At 50.7% G+C, this 15,744-nt stretch overlaps 1 protein-coding gene across 2 annotated transcripts in view; it reads right to left on the bottom strand.

Moving 5' to 3' along the window:
• LOC119958957 overlaps window positions 1-15,744 on the bottom strand; it is a 108,155-nt gene that overhangs the window by 49,954 nt on the left and 42,457 nt on the right. For both annotated transcript variants that reach the window (XM_038787484.1, XM_038787492.1), the window contains one exon: window positions 7,916-8,098. In XM_038787484.1, coding sequence (XP_038643412.1) covers window positions 7,916-8,098 — 183 coding nt within the window. The remainder of the gene's footprint in view (window positions 1-7,915; window positions 8,099-15,744) is intronic.

Genomic DNA, 15,744 nt, shown 5'->3' with positions numbered 1-15,744 from the left:
CCCGCGGCAGCACTGCCCAGCCCGATCCGCGACCTGCAGCAGCTGCGGGAAGAAAAGCCACTATGCCAGAGTGTGCCTCGCAAAAAGGGCCCCAGTTTCTAACTCCCCAGTAGAGAGAACAAATCGCTCCCAATACCAGCGGGCCCGCGGGGCCCGAAACGCTGCAGCCTATGCCCCGACTCCTCCCCTCCCACCACGTGCGATCCATGGGGGCCGCCATCTTGGCAAACTCCCACCATGCGGCCGGCCACGTGCGACTCATGGGGCCGCCATCTTGGACCCCACCTTCCTCGCCGCTCACCACGTGCGATCCACGGGCCCCATCTGCATCTCCATGCTCAGAAAGCTCATCTGAAGACTACGACTTCCCCGGGCACTCATCACGCGGCCCGTAACTCAGCGCAGCGATCCTGCATCAAGCACGCCAGAACGTACCGGCATCTACTCGACCGGACGCCCACTCGGAAGACTACGACTTTCCCGGGCACTCATCAAGCGGCCCGCAACTCAACGCGGTCACCCTAGGTCAATCCCGCCCCAAGCACCTACGAAGATCGATGGCGGAGGTCCAGATCAAGGGGTACAGCACGCCATGCCTCTTTGACTCCGGGAGCACCGAGAGCTTTATACACCCAGAGCTGGTAAGACGCTGTTCGCTTCCTAGTTTTCCGGTGAGCCAAACTATCGCCCTCGCTTCGGGCTCCCACTCAGTCCAAATCCAAGAATGCACCATCGCTACGCTCACAATTCGAGGCGCTAGTTATTCAAAATTTAAACTTTATGTCCTGCCTGACCTCTGCGCGCCACTCTTATTAGGCCTGGATTTCCAGTGCAACCTCAAGAGCCTCACCCTCAGCTTCGGCGGGCCCCTGCCCCCACTCACTATCTGCAGCCTAGCCACGCTGCGCATCTCCCCCCCTCCTCTCTTCACCAATCTCACTCCAGATTGCAAACCAGTAGCTACTCGCAGCAGGCGATACAGCCTACAGGATAGGGTCTTTATCCGATCGGAGGTCCGAAGGCTGCTCAGTGAGGGGATCATAGAGGCCAGTAATAGTCCCTGGAGAGCTCAGGTAGTGGTCGCCAAGACCGGGGAAAAATTTTGCATGGTCGTCGACTATAGTCAGACCATAAATCGCTTTATGCTCCTAGACGCGTATCCCCTCCCCAGAATTGCAGACATGGTTAACCAGATCGCCCAATATCAGCTATTTTCCACGATGGATCTGAAGTCTGCATACCACCAGCTCCCAGTCCGCCCGGAGGACCGCCACTATACGGCGTTCGAGGCCGATGGCCGCCTCTTCCATTTCCTCCGGGTTCCCTTCGGCGTCACTAACGGGGTTTCGGTGTTCCAACGAGCAATGGACCGAATGGTAGACCAGTACGGGCTGCGGGCCACGTTTCCGTATCTGGACAATGTTACCATCTGTGGCCATGACCAGCAGGACCATGACGCCAACCTCCACCGTTTTCTCCAGACGGCACAGAAAGTAAACCTCACTTATAACAAGGAGAAATGCGTTTTCCGCACAAACAGACTGGCCATCCTCGGCTACGTCCTGGAGAACGGAGTCCTGGGCCCAGACCCGGACCGCATGCGGGGCGAACTCCCCCTCCCTCATTGCCCCAAGGCCCTCAAACGGTGCTTGGGGTTCTTTTCATACTACGCCCAGTGGGGCCCTCAATATGCGGACAAAGCCCGCCCACTCTTTAAGGCCACACGATTTCCCCTGTCTGTTGAGGCGCGCCAGGCCTTCAGCTGCATCAAGGAGGACATCGCCAAAGCAGCCATGCGGGCGGTGGATGAATCCACTCCCTTTCAGGTTGAGAGCGACGCCTCAGAGGTAGCTCTAGCAGCCACTTTAAATCAGGCAGGGAGGCCCGTTGCATTTTTCTCCAGTACCCTATCCGCTTCAGAACTCCGACACTCCTCTGTCGAGAAGGAAGCACAAGCCATCGTGGAGGCTGTTCGCCACTGGAGGCACTACCTCGCAGGTAGGAGGTTCACCCTCATCATCGACCAACGATCGGTTGCCTTTATGTTTGTCATCCAGGGGTCACCCGGCTCGCCCACTACATCAGGGCCCGAAACCTGCCTTTCTCCAACGAGGAGGTAAAAGCGGTCACCAGGGACTGCCCGATCTGTGCAGAGTGCAAACCGCACTTCTATAGACCAGACAGGGCCCACCTGGTCAAGGCTTCTAGGCCCTTTGAACGCCTTGCGATCGATTTCAAAGGGCCACTCTCCTCCACTAACAAGAACATTTATTTCCTCAACATCATCGATGAGTTCTTCAGATTCCCTTTAGTCATTCCATGCCCCGACATGACCTCCCACACAGTCATTAGGGCCCTGCATAGTGTCTTCACCCTGTTCGGTTTCCCCAGCTACGTGCACAGCGACCAGGGTTCGTCCTTTATGAGCGACGAGCTGTGTCAGTACCTGCTCGACAAGGGCATCGCCTCGAGCAGGACTACCAGCTACAACCCCAGGGGGAACGGGCAGGTGGAGAGGGAGAACGCGACCGTCTGGAACACCGTCCTACTGACCCTCCGGTCTAGAAAACTGCAAGTCTCCCAATGGCAAGAAGTCCTCCCAGACGCGCTCCACGCAATTAGATCCCCCCTCTGTACAGTGACAAATTAAACCCCTCACGAGCGGCTCTTCATTTTTTCTAGGGGCACTACCACGGGGGTCTCACTTCAGGCGTGGCTGAGGACACCAGGCCCAGTTCTCCTGAGGAAGCACGTCAGGGGGCACAAAACTGACCCCCTTGTTGAAAATGTGCGCCTCTTGCATTCCAACCCCCAGTACGCATTCGTGGAGTTCCCGGACGGTCGCTGGATCCAGCCCCCCCTACCCCCACTGAGGAACCCCTTACCCCATTTCCTATGCTGCCGCCCCCTCCCGCCCCCGATTCCGCAAGCTCGCCCCACCGGTTGCACACGCCAGCACCAGCCCGCCCCCAGCGCCCCCAGTCTCCGGTCGAGACCCGCCCCGGAGTCTGCCATCGTACCCCAGCTCTCAACACACACCCAGTCACCGCAAGAGGCTGCAACCCCAGTGCTCCGCAGATCGAAACGAACAATTCGTCCACCGGACAGACTAACTCTGTGAGCCACCACCCCCGCCGGACTCTATTTTTTTCACAGGGGGTGAATGTGGTGAATGAGATTCACACGGTATTATAAGTTACCAATGTCACTCTATTCCAAGTATATATATGTATCAATATTGTAAGTGCAGTTGCACTACCTGACCACCAGGGGGAGTAGCTCTGGGAGTACTCGGGAGTTTGTACTGGGCTCCCCCCTTGGCTCCGCCAAGAACTCCTCCCCCTGGAGCTGCTGTATAAAGATCCGTGCCACAGAGTCAGCCAGCCAGTTCACCGAAAGTTCAATGGCTAACAGGCTGGCTCTGTTGTAAGTATATTAAAACCACTATTCTAATCCTACAAGCACGCGTCCGTAGAATTGATGGTTCCATCAACCCCGTTAGTGACGCCGAAGGGAACCCTAAGAAATTGATACAGGCGACCGTCCGCCTCGAAGGCAGTGTAGGGACAGTCAGATTTATGAATGGGGAGCTGGTGGTAAGCGGATTTCAGGTCAATTGTAGAGAAGACCCGGTACTGTGCAATCTGATTGACCATATCAGAAATGCGAGGGAGGAGGTACCCGTCGAGCTGCGTGTACCGATTGATGGTCTGACTGTAGTCCACGACCATCCTGTGTTTCTCCCCAGTTTTAACCACTATCACCTGGGCTCTCCAGGGACTGTTGCTGACCTCGATGATACCCTCCCGAAGCAGCCGCTGGACTTCGGACCTGATGAAGGTCTTGTCCTGGGTGCTGTACCGTCTGCTCCTGGTGGCGACGGGCTTGCAATCTGCAGTCAGATTGGCAAAGAGGGAGGGGGGATCAACCTTGAGGGTTACAATGCCGCAAACGGTGAGGGGAGGTAGGGGTCCGCCGAATTTGAGGGTGAGGTTCTGGAGGTTACATTGAAAGTCCAGGCCTAGTAAGAGTGATGTGCAGAGGTTGGGGAGAATGTACAGGTGGAAACGGTCGAATTCCACGCCTTGTACAGTAAGTTTAACCAGGCAGAAGCCCCGGATCGGGACAGAGTGGGAACCGGAGGCTAGGGAGATCTGCCGGCTGGCGGGGTGGACCGCAAGGGAGTAGCGCCTTACCGTGTCCTGGTGAATGAAGCTCTCGGTGCTCCCGGAGGCAGGATGAGGCAGGAGATCACGTGGCCGTTGACAAGCACCGTCGTGGAAGAGGGTGCCAGGATGCGAGGACGGGACTGGTCGAGCGTCACGGAGGCGAGTAGCGGGCGATTGGCCGACGAGTCTGACGAGTCCAACGAGTAGCAGCAGCGACCCGGGTCCCGTGGTCCCATCCCGAGGGGAGGACAAAATGGCGGCGTCTGGAGTACCTGTGAGGAAGAAAATGGCGGCGGACAAGATGGCGGCGCCCATGGAACGCACATGGAGGCGGAGGGCGAAGATGGCGGCACCCACTGATCGCACGTGGGATCGGGGGCAGCAGATGGCAGGGCCCATTGTGCGATCGGCTGAGGCGAGGGGGGGGATTGGCACACCGCTGCAAAGTGGCCTTTCTTGCCACAAGCTTTGCAGGTCGCGGTGTGGGCCAGGCAGCGCTGGCGGGGATGCTTCTGCTTACCACAGAAGTAGCAGCGGGGACCCCCAGGGTGCGCGGTGCGGCGAGCAGCACAGGTGTAGTGCGCGGGGACGGCTGCTGGGGGGGCCGGTTGCGGGGTCCACAAGGGGTAGGACGGGTGAGCCGGGGGGCCGTTTGAGGGGTCCACGGGGGTAGGACGGGTGGGCCGAGTGGCTAGCGGGGTAGGATCGCGCACTACGGGAGGCGGCCATCATTGATAGCGCCAGAGTCTTTGTAGCCGCGAGATCGAGAGCGGCCCCTTCCAGCAGTCGTTGCCGGATGGGGTCCGATGCAATACCCGTAACAAAGGCATCCCGCATGAGTAAATCAGAATGTTCTGTGGCCGTGCGGGCCTGGCAGTCGCAGTCTCGTACTAGAGGTATAAGGGCCCTCAATCGACTCACCCGGCTTGTGGATACGAGTAGAGAGTAGATGTCTCGCAAACAGGGTGTTCGTCGACTGTGCGTAGTTCTCTTTGAGCAGTTCCATGGCCCTGGCGTAGTCAGGCGTGTCTCGAATTAGCGGAAACACGCTGGAGCTGAGACTTGAGTAAAGAAGCTGTCGTTTTTGAGCCTCAGAAGGTGGAGGGTCCGCTGAAGAGATGTAGGCCTCGAAAACTGCAAGCCAGTGAACAAAGTCTTTCTTGGCGTGGGGCGACTGCGGATCCAGCTGCAGGCAGTCAGGTTTGATCCTGATGTCCATGGTGTAAGGAAAATCTCACTGTAATAAATTGTGGCGCTAACAATTGTACACAAAGACTCGAGTGAAGTACAAGAGAGGCTTTATTACAGTGAGATGCTATTCCTCCGGCGGCAGCTGTAGAGTGGCATCTCAGTGAAACTTACGAATATTTATACAGCTCCCTGTGGGCGGAGCTAGCCGGCAGGGGCTTACTGGAGAAACCTGTAATACAGGTACGGCCATACATCCCCCTACTGCAGGCACACATATTTGCAATGGTTGGATCACCACACGGAAATGTGGCCCGCAGCCAGTACTGGTCCGCCATTCGGTCCATAGTTCTTTGAAAGACCGAGACCCCGTTTATGACGCCGAAGGGGACCCGGAGGAAGTGGAAGAAGCGGCCGTCTGCCTCAAAGGCCGTGTAGTGGTGGTCCTCCGGACAGATTGGAAGCTGATGGTACGCAGACTTCAGATCCACCATGGAGAACACCGAGTAGTGTGCGATCTGGTTAACCATGTCTGCGATCCGAGGTAGGGGGTACGCATCGAGGTGCATGCACTGGTTTATTGTTTGGCTGTAATTTACAACTATCCGGTTCTTTTCCCCGGTCCTGACGACCACCACCTGAGCTCTCCAGGGGCTATTGCTGGCCTCAATTATCCCATCCCGCAAGAGTCGCTGGACTTCGGGCCTGATGAAAGTCCTGTCCTGTATGCTGTACCGCCTGCTTCTGGTGGTGACTGGCTTAGAGTCGGCGGTGAAGTTTGCGAAGAGCAGGGGAGGGTCGACTTTTAGGGTTGCGAGGCTATATACGGTGAGTGGGGGTCGGGGCCCGCCGAACTTCAGAGTTAGGCTCTTGAGGTTACACTGGAAATCCAGTCCCAACAGGAGAGGAGCGCAGAGGTTGGGGAGTACATATAGCTTAAAACTGGCGTACTCGCTGTCCTGCATTGCTAGGGTTGCAGTAGTGCACCCCCGGATCTGCACCAAGTGCGACCCAGGAGCTGGGAGATGGTTTGGTGCGCCGGAAAGATTGGGAGCAGCAGCATCTTACCATGTCTGGATGAATAAAGCTCTCTGTGCTCCCGGAGTCGAACAGGCAAGGTGTTTCATGTCCATTTACCCGGACGGTCATCATGGAGCTCCAGAGGAGTTTGGGTCGTGACTGATCCAGGGTGACCGCGCTGAGTTGCGGGCAGCCAGCGTGGTCGGAGGTGCTGGGGTGGTCCCAAGATGGCTGCCCCCATCGGTCGCACGTGTCGGGCAGTGAGGAAGATGGCGTCCAAGATTGCGGCCCCCACGAGTTGCACGTGGCGGGCCGCGTGGGCGAGGATGGCCAAGATAGCTGCCCCCATGGACAGCACGAGGCCGATGACGCGTCAGGGGGCGGAACCGGCAAGCAAGCTGCTACACTGCGGGATCTGTGTGCCCGTGATTCTGAGGGTCGGGCCGGCGATTTTGAGGGTTTGGACCTGGCCGGGCAAACCTTAGCAAACTTTCCTTTTTTCCCCGCAGTCGCTGCAGTTCCTGTTCCGGGCCGGGCAGCGCTGCCTGGGGTGCTGATGCTGGCCGCAGAAATAGCAGGGCAGCCCCCCATATTGGGCGGGCAGCTAAGCGGCACAGGCCTGGGGTATTATTTGGTCGGGAGTCCACGAGGGGGTCGCATGATCAGATGGGAACGTGTTGAGGCTTCGGAACGCTACTTCTCTGGAGGAGGCTAGCTTTACTGTCTCTTCCAGGTCCGTGGCACCCTTCTCGAGTAGGCGCTGTCTCACGTAGTTGGACATGACTCCAGCCACTTAGGCGTCCTGGACTGCAAGGTCCATATGTTGAGCGGCCGTAAGGGCCTGATAGTTGCAACTTCGCGCAAGGACTTTGAGGTCACATAGGTACTCCTCCAGGGATTCCCTGGGGGGTTGGCGATGAGTAGTGAAGACATGCCAGTGCAAAAAATTCCCTTTGGCCTCCACGGCCTGTGGGTCGAGTTCCCGTCGGTCAGGTTTGAGGGCAGATTCCATAGTGGTGTTGTAGTCGATTAAACTGATGCGACCATCAATTCACGCGAAACATCATGTAGATGTAAACTGTGGCTTTAATCAACTAGGAAAGTGCCTGCCTGTGACTGCTCTGCTACAGAGTGCCGCCTACAGGGATCTTTATACCTCCCCTCAGGAGGAGGAGGCAGGGACGGAGCCCACAAAGGCACCAACGTGATACATCACAGCTAATACCTTACAATGGTCCATAGGTGGAGCCCTCATGGGCAACAGCGTGGTACAGTTGCACATATGGTGAATGGTTACTGCAATACGTTAACAACATTAGATGCTACCTGAGTCAATTACACACTAGTCCATTTGTCATGTCCCTCTAACTTTTAATACACATCAGCTGACATGTTCCTGCTGGCCACTCTCCTCATGCTTGACTTCATTTTGTTTTGAAAAATATTCCATTGAGGCATTAACATATGTTTACACATCAAACACAAGCATAAAACAAAACAAGCCAACAGGACTGCAAATAATCAAATCAACTAAATACCTCATGCTTGACTTTATCAGCTGCAGCTTGAGTTTCAGGATGTTCCTCAGTAATATCACGAGCTGTCAAAGTGGAGTTTTCTGCTGCTTCAGCAGCCTCCGTCTCACTCTCTACTATTGCAATCGCCGTAAATGAAGGTCTATACATTGATAAATCCAGACTGAAACGTTTTCGTGAACCTTTCTAGAATTAAAAATGGAAAAAGGTTATTTTTAGCAGTGCTGCATACAGTTTTCTCTAACACCACAATACAAACTCCCATGTTGAACAAGATTGAACTGAGAGACAGAGGCATAGAATTTTTACAGCATGGAAAGAGACTATTAATTTTTCCAATTAAGGGGCAATTTAGCGTGGCCAATCCACCTACACAGCACATTTTTGGGTTGTGGGGACGAAACCCACGCAGACACGGGGAGAATGTGCAAACTCCACACGGACAGTGACCCAGAGCCGTGATCGAACCTGGGACCTCAGCGCCGTGAGGTGGTTGTGCTAACCACTAGGCCACCGTGCTGCCCCAAAATAACTTAATTTAACCTGAAACAGTGGTTATTCTTAAGTCTACTTTACTTACTGAGCAATGCGGGACCCAGGATCAATGCTACTAAGTGGTAAGTAGATGAAATATTCGGTGAAGGTGTGGGTTATACCAGGGGATAACTTGAAAATATAGTTTGACTTGAATAGCACCCACCGAAGCCTGCATCGGAGTGAGGGAGTGAGAATCCCTGTTCACCATTTAGAATGTTGGCCCTTTTTGGGATAGGGGGAACTGTAAGAATAGTGGTTAGTTTTCAACAGCAGTATGAGGAGGTGAAAAAATCCATCTTAGGTGCATATGAACTAGTGCCTGAAGCCTGCAGACAAAGGTTTAGAAATTTAAAGAAAACATTTGGTCAAACATACATGGAGTTTTAAAGGCTCAAACAAAGTAATTTTGATAGGTGGATAAATAAGGGCTTTGAAAATAGACCAAACGTATGAAGCTCTCAGAGAAATTATACTTTTGGAGGAGTTTAAAAGTTCAATTCCTGATGTAGTGAGAACTCATGTGGAAGAGCAGAAGGTTAAAACTGTGAGATTAGCAGCAGAAATGGCAGGTGATTATGAATTAGTTCATAAATCAAAGCTTGGTTTCCGACATCAGTTTCAGCCGGTAAGGGATAGAAATGGGGACATGAGAAATACTCAAGTGGTAAAGGTAAAGATGATCTGATGGGAGATAATAAGGAGAGTGTACCTCTGATTAAAAAAGAAATCCAGGAGGGCAGAAAAGAAATGAAAAGTTTCAAATGTTTTCACTGTAATAAACTGGGCAATGTAACGTCACAGTGTTGGTGGTTGAAGAAAAGCACAGGGAAGGCTGATGTGGTAAAACAGGATAAGACAGTGGGGTTTGTTAAAGTGGTAAAGGAAAGCCCAAGTGAAGTGAAGGAGGTGCAAAAGATTGTACAGCCTGATCAAAAGGTGATTGATAAGAAGGTACCAGATCTCTTTAAAGAATTTACTTGTGTGGGTAAAGTTTACTCATGTGTATCAGGAGCAGCAGGTAAAGAAGTCACAATTTTAAGAGATACGGGAGCTAGTCAATCTTTAATGGTAAGAGATGAGGAGTTATGTAGTTTGGGAAGAATGTTACCGGAAAAGGTGGTAATATGTGGAATTCAGGGTGAGAGGAGTAGTGTTCAATTATGTAAGGTAAGGGTGGAAAGTCCAGTGAAGAGCGGTGAATTGGTAGTAGGAGTAATAGAGAAACTATCTTGTCCAGGAATACAGTTTATCTTGGGTAATGATATAGCTAGATCGCAGGTGGGAGTGATGCCTACTATGGTGTATAAGCCAGTAGAAAATCCGACAACTGAAGGGTTGAATAAACAAATATCCTGGGGTTTTTCCGAATTGTGTAGTAACAAGGTCGCAAAGTCACAGCATAAGTCAAGAGGAGAAATCAGAGAGTGAAGATGAAGTTGAAGTACAATTATCAGAAATGATTATTGATCAGGTGGTTGAAAAAGAACAAGAACAGGTGGAGGATGAAGCAGATATTTTTGGTTCAGGAAAATTGGCAGAGTTACAACAAAAAGATATAGAAATAAAACAAATGTATCAGAAAGCATACACAGAAGAGTGTTATTACCATAAAAGTGATGTCTTGATGAGAAAATTGAGACTTTTACATATGCAGGCGGATGAAAAGTGGGCAGAAGTTCATCACGTAGTATTGCCAATAGTGCATAGAAAGGAGGTGTTGCGAGTTGCACGTGAGGTACCAGTGGGAGGTCATTTGGGAGTAAGGAAAACTCAAGCTAAAATGCAGAAACATTTTTATTGGCCTGGACTACATAAAGATGTATTTAAATCTTGTCAATCATGTCACACATGTGAAGTGATGGGGAAACCTCAAGCAGTGATAAAACCGGGGCCCTTAATACCCATTCCAGCATTTGAGGAACCTTTTACAGGGGTCCTAATTGATTGCGTAGGACTGCTTCCTAAAACAAAAAAGTGGGAATCAATATCTTTTGACGATAGTGGATGTGTCTACTAGGTTTCCAGAGGCCATTCCGGTAATATTACAGATAAAAAGATTGTGGAGGAGTTACTTAAATTCTTTACTCGATATGGACTACCCACAGAAATACAATCGGATCATGGATCAAATTTTACCTCAAGGTTATTTAATGAAGTTATGAATAGCTCAGGAATAAAACAATTTAAATCAAATTCATACCATCCAGAATCGCAGGGAGCATTAGAAAGGTGGCATCAGACATTAAAGACAATGTTGAGGGCTTATTGTTACGATTATCCAGAGGATTGGGATAAAGGAATTTCATTCGTACAGTTTGCAATTAGGGATGCACCTAATGAATCAACCAAATTTAGTCCTTTTGAACTAATTTTTGGTCATGAGGTAAGAGGACCACTTAAATTGATTAAGGAAAAATTGATGGGTGAGAAATCGGAACTTACATTATTGGATTACAAGTCAAATTTTAGGGAACGATTAAATAGAGCAGGTGAATTGGCTAGATAACTTTTAAAAGTTGAGAAAACATGATGAAACGGGTAGCGGACAAGAAATCTAAAGTTCGTAGTTTTGCCAGTGGAGATAATGTTTTAGTGTTGTTACCAGTGGTAGGTGAACCTTTAAAAGCAAGGTTTTGTGGACCTTATCAGATTGAAAGGAAATTAAGTGAGGTGAATTATATGGTTAAAAACACCAGATAGAAGGAAGACTCACAGAGTGTGTCATGTGAATATTCTTAAAAGGTACTTTGAAAGGGAAGGAGCGAAAAAGGAGGAGGTTTTAATGATTCTAACTCAAAGTGACAAACCAAACCCAGATGACTATGAATTTGACATACCTCAAATTAAATTGGAAAACAAGGATGCTCTTAAAAGTTGGGATAAATTGTTGAGTTGCCTTCCAGAGAAAAAACGGAATGACCTGAAAGAGTTATTGATATCACATGGGCAAGTTTGTGGAGATAAATTGGGAAGTACTAAAATGGCTATACATGATGTAGATGTGGTAAATGCTGTTCCAATCGAACAACATCCACACAGACTTAACCCTTTAAAATTGGTACAGGTTAACAAAGAGATTGAGAGTATGCTTAAAAATAGCATAATTGAAGTGGGTTGCAGCCAATGGAGCTCACCCACAGTGATGGTACCAAAACCAGACGGTACCCCACGTTTGTGTGGTGAATACAGTTACAAGATCAGACTCTTATCCTATCCCACGTTTGGAGGATTGCATTGAGAAAGTGGGACAATCAGCTTTTATTTCCAAATTGGATTTACTTAAAGGTTACTGGCAGGTACCTTTATCCGGAAGGGCAATGGGGATTTCAGCTTTTGTGACTCCAGATGGTATATTCCCCAATTCAAAGTTATGTCATTTGGCATGAAAAATGTCCCAGCCACATTTCACCAGTTAACTGACAAAGTTGTTTCAGGATTACCCAATTGTGCGGTATACATCGATGATCTGGTAATTTTCAGCCAGACATAGAAAGAACATTTGAACATCTGATGGAGTTATTCCAGGAGGTGGGTTTGGTGATAAACCTAGTCAGAAGTGAATTTGGAAAAGCCCAAATCACTTTCCTTGAGGAGTTTCCGATACCCTCAAGACAAAGGGAAATAATGCGATTTCTTGGCATGAGTGGATTTGATCAACATTTGTGCAAAAGTTTTGTAGCGTGATTGCTCCACTGATGGACTTGCTGAAGAAACGTCAAAAAGTTCAGTGGACAGCGGACTTTTAACAGGCATTTGACTGCCTGAAAGCTGTGATAACAAATGCTCCTGTGTTGGAGAATTGCAAGGGACTCTGTGATCAGATTGAACTAAAGTATCTTACTTTAAAGAGACATGCCAAGGCATAGCAAAATGGAAGGAACGTGCAGAGACCTTCTTGTTCAAAGAGACTGTCAATCGAGAAGGATTTCAGTTGGAGAAAACAAAAAGTGGACTATATTGTTGTACCTGTTTGCGTGTGTTGTTTTTATTGAAACAAAAATGTATATTTACTGTGTGCATTTCTTAAAGGATAGTGAAAAGGTGAAAAATGAAACCACTTTGAAGTTGATGGTTAATTTTTTTCTTGGGGGGAGGTGTCATGTGAGAGTATCTTTAAGAAATGGGTGTGTAAGAAATGTACCTTTAAAAAATGGGTGTTTAAGAAATGTACCTTTAAGAAATGAGTGTTTATCAGTGATGTCAGAGTGTGGGTGGAGCTGGGCTGTATGTCAGCTTTTTACTTTCGTTTTAGGCTGTTTGCTGCAGGGTGTGTTTTAGTTTCATTTTCAGTGTTGGAGCTGAAGCCAGACAGAGCGGGTGTACTGTTGATCTCACTGCCACAAAAAGATTATCCCTTGATCATTTGTTAATTCAGAATTATAAATGTTCTCAGTAGTGAATGTAAACCTAATGTGCCCCACACAACAATCAGACCACAGTTCAGAATCCCCTGCCCGTCCACGAACACTTAATAATAGTAACAATAATAATTTTAATTATTGTGACAAGTCGGCTTACGTTAACACTATAATGAAGTTACTGTGAAAAGCCCTGAGTCGCCACACTCCGGCGCCTGTTTGGGTTCACAGAAGGTGAATTCAGAAGAATGGCCAGACACGGGAGAATGTGCCGACTCCCACAAGCAGTCCCATTCCACCTTATCAAAAGCCTTCGCTGCATCCATTGCCACCGCCATCTCCACATCCTGTCCCTCCAGCGGCATGGTTAACATGTTTAGTAGTCTCCTAACATTCGGCGACAGTTGCCTCCCCTTTACAAACCCCGTCTGATCTTCCCCTTTAACCCCTGCCACACAGTTCTCGATTTGCAAGGCCAGGATCTTTGCCAGCAACTTAGCCTCCACATTTAATAGCGATATCGGGCGATAGGACCCGCACTGCTCTGGATCTTTATCCTTCTTTAGTATTAGCGATATAGACGACTGTAATAACATAGGGGGCATCTCCCCCTTTTCCCTCGACTCATTGTATGCCCTCACCAGCAGGGGCCCCAGGTCATCCCAAAACTTCTCATAAAATTCTACAGGAAGCCCACCTGGGCTGGGTCATTCCCTGTCTGCATCGTCCCCATGTCCCCCATCCCCTCCACCAGTCCAATGATGGCTCGCAGCCCCTCCACCAGGTCCTTCTCCACCTTGGGGAACTCCAACCCATCCAGGAACCATGGCATTCTACCTCCAACCCCCCCCCCACCCACTGGCCGGGGGCTCCGATACCCACACCGGGTCCAATACCACTCCTCCCTCCCTCCCTCCCGTCCTTCACCCACCAATCTCCTTTGCCACCTCCTGGTGGCAGCAGCATCCTTCACCCCGTACTCATTCACTGCCCCTCTGCAACTGTCATACCGCCTTCTCCGTGGACACCAGCCCAAACTCCACCTGGAGCTTCTGCCTCTCCTTCAACAATCCAGCCTCCAGGGCCTCCGAAACACCTCCTGTCCACCCGCAGAATCTCATCCAGAAGCCTTGTCATCTCTGCTTGCTCCACCTTTCCCTTATGCGCCTGGATCGATATAAACTCCCCCCAAACCACTGCCTTGAGCACCTCCCATAGAGTGGCGGCCGAGACCTCACCTGTATCATTCAGTTCCACGTACCCCTGAATGGCAGCCCTCACCCGCTCACACACCTCCTCATCCACTAAAACCATACATCTAGTCTCCACTGCGGCTGCTGCCCCCCCCCCCCCCCCCCCCCATGGTCCACTTGCAAGTCCACCCACTGCGGCTTGTGGTCTGAAACCACGATCGTCGAATACCCCGAGTCGGCCACCGCCGCCAGCATCATCTTGTCGACTATGAAAAAAATCAATCTGAGAGTACAGCCTTAGCACATGGGAGAAGTACAATAACGCCCTCGGCCTCCCAAACCTCGACGGATTCCCCCCCTCGCCCCCCCCCACCCCTTCCAAGTGCTCCCTGAACCCCTTCAGCTCCTTCGCCACCACTGACACCCTCCCTAACCTCGGGCTCGACCGGTCCAAACCTGGTTCAAAGACCGTGTTAAAGTCCCCTCCCATGATCAACCGGTGCAAGTCCAGGATCTTGCCCAGCACCCGCCTCCTAACCTCCACATGCTCCTGAAAAACATTTATCAAAACCTCCGGCATCACCTCCAACTTCCCACTCACAATCACAAACTTCCCTCCCGAATCAGCCACAATGTTCCCCATCTCAAACTTCTCATTAAATTCTAGAGGAAGCCCACCCGGGCCCGGAGCCTTCCCTGCCTGAATCGCCTATTTACCGGCACCACCACTCCCCCGCATCATCATGTCTAATCCCGAATGAAAGCCTTGCCTTACCCACCCTTTCCTTAGCCACAATCTGATTGCCGATCTTCAAGTGTGTTTCTTGCAAAAAGGCCATGTTTACCTTAAGGCTCCTCAAGTGCGCGAACACATGTGACCGCTTGACTGGCCCATTCACTGCTCTCAAGTTCCATGTGACCAACCTGGCTGGTGTGGGAGCGCAACCCGACCCCTCCCCTGCTGAGCAACCATATCCTTTTTGGGCCTACCCCCAACCTGTGTCACACGACCCTCCAGGCCCACCCTCAGATGCTCACCGTCACCACGCCTTTTCTTGCTGTGCCACAGAAACCGCATCCTTCTTAGCAGCCCCTCATCTCCGCGCCCTGAACAAAACACAATCCTATCTCCCTCTACTACGCTAACCACCTGGCCACCCCCCACTGTGCCCCCTATTAACTAGGCCGCCCAGATAGCCAGGCAGCCCCCGTCCAAGGCGCCTGAGCCTCCTATCCCCCATCGATTCCCCCCCCCCACTCGCAAACCTCCATAACAACAATGGAACAAGACAAAAGATGCACTCACCCTCAACGTTCCCAAATACCCTACCCCCAAACCCAACAAAACATCTCAAAGGATAAAAGTTCTCCAACAATCAACAAATTAAACGCAAAAAAAGGCAGAAAAAGCACACATCTTCTCAATCCTTCTCCATAGTTCAATGTCCACCTCCTTCTGCCAGTCCATTGTCTCTTAAGTCCATCGCCTCCTCTAGTATCTCAAAGTAATGTTCTCGGCTATTAAAAGTCACCCAGAGGTGGGCAAGATACACCATCCCAAACTTCACCCCCTTCTTAAAGAGGGCAGCGTGCACCCGAATTAACCCGGCTGTCCTCTTCACCAGGTCCGCGCCCAGGTCCTGGTATACCTGGAGCACATTGTCTTCCCAGGTCACCTCCTTGTCTGCCTTGTCCTAATATCTTCTCCTTGTCGAGGAACTGGAGATGAACCATCATCATCCTT

Source organism: Scyliorhinus canicula, chromosome 2 (assembly GCF_902713615.1).
Source record: "Scyliorhinus canicula chromosome 2, sScyCan1.1, whole genome shotgun sequence".
Lineage (NCBI taxonomy): Eukaryota > Metazoa > Chordata > Chondrichthyes > Carcharhiniformes > Scyliorhinidae > Scyliorhinus > Scyliorhinus canicula.
The sequence above is the reverse complement of the archived record's forward strand: the minus strand, read 5'-3'. Positions and strand labels throughout refer to the sequence as shown.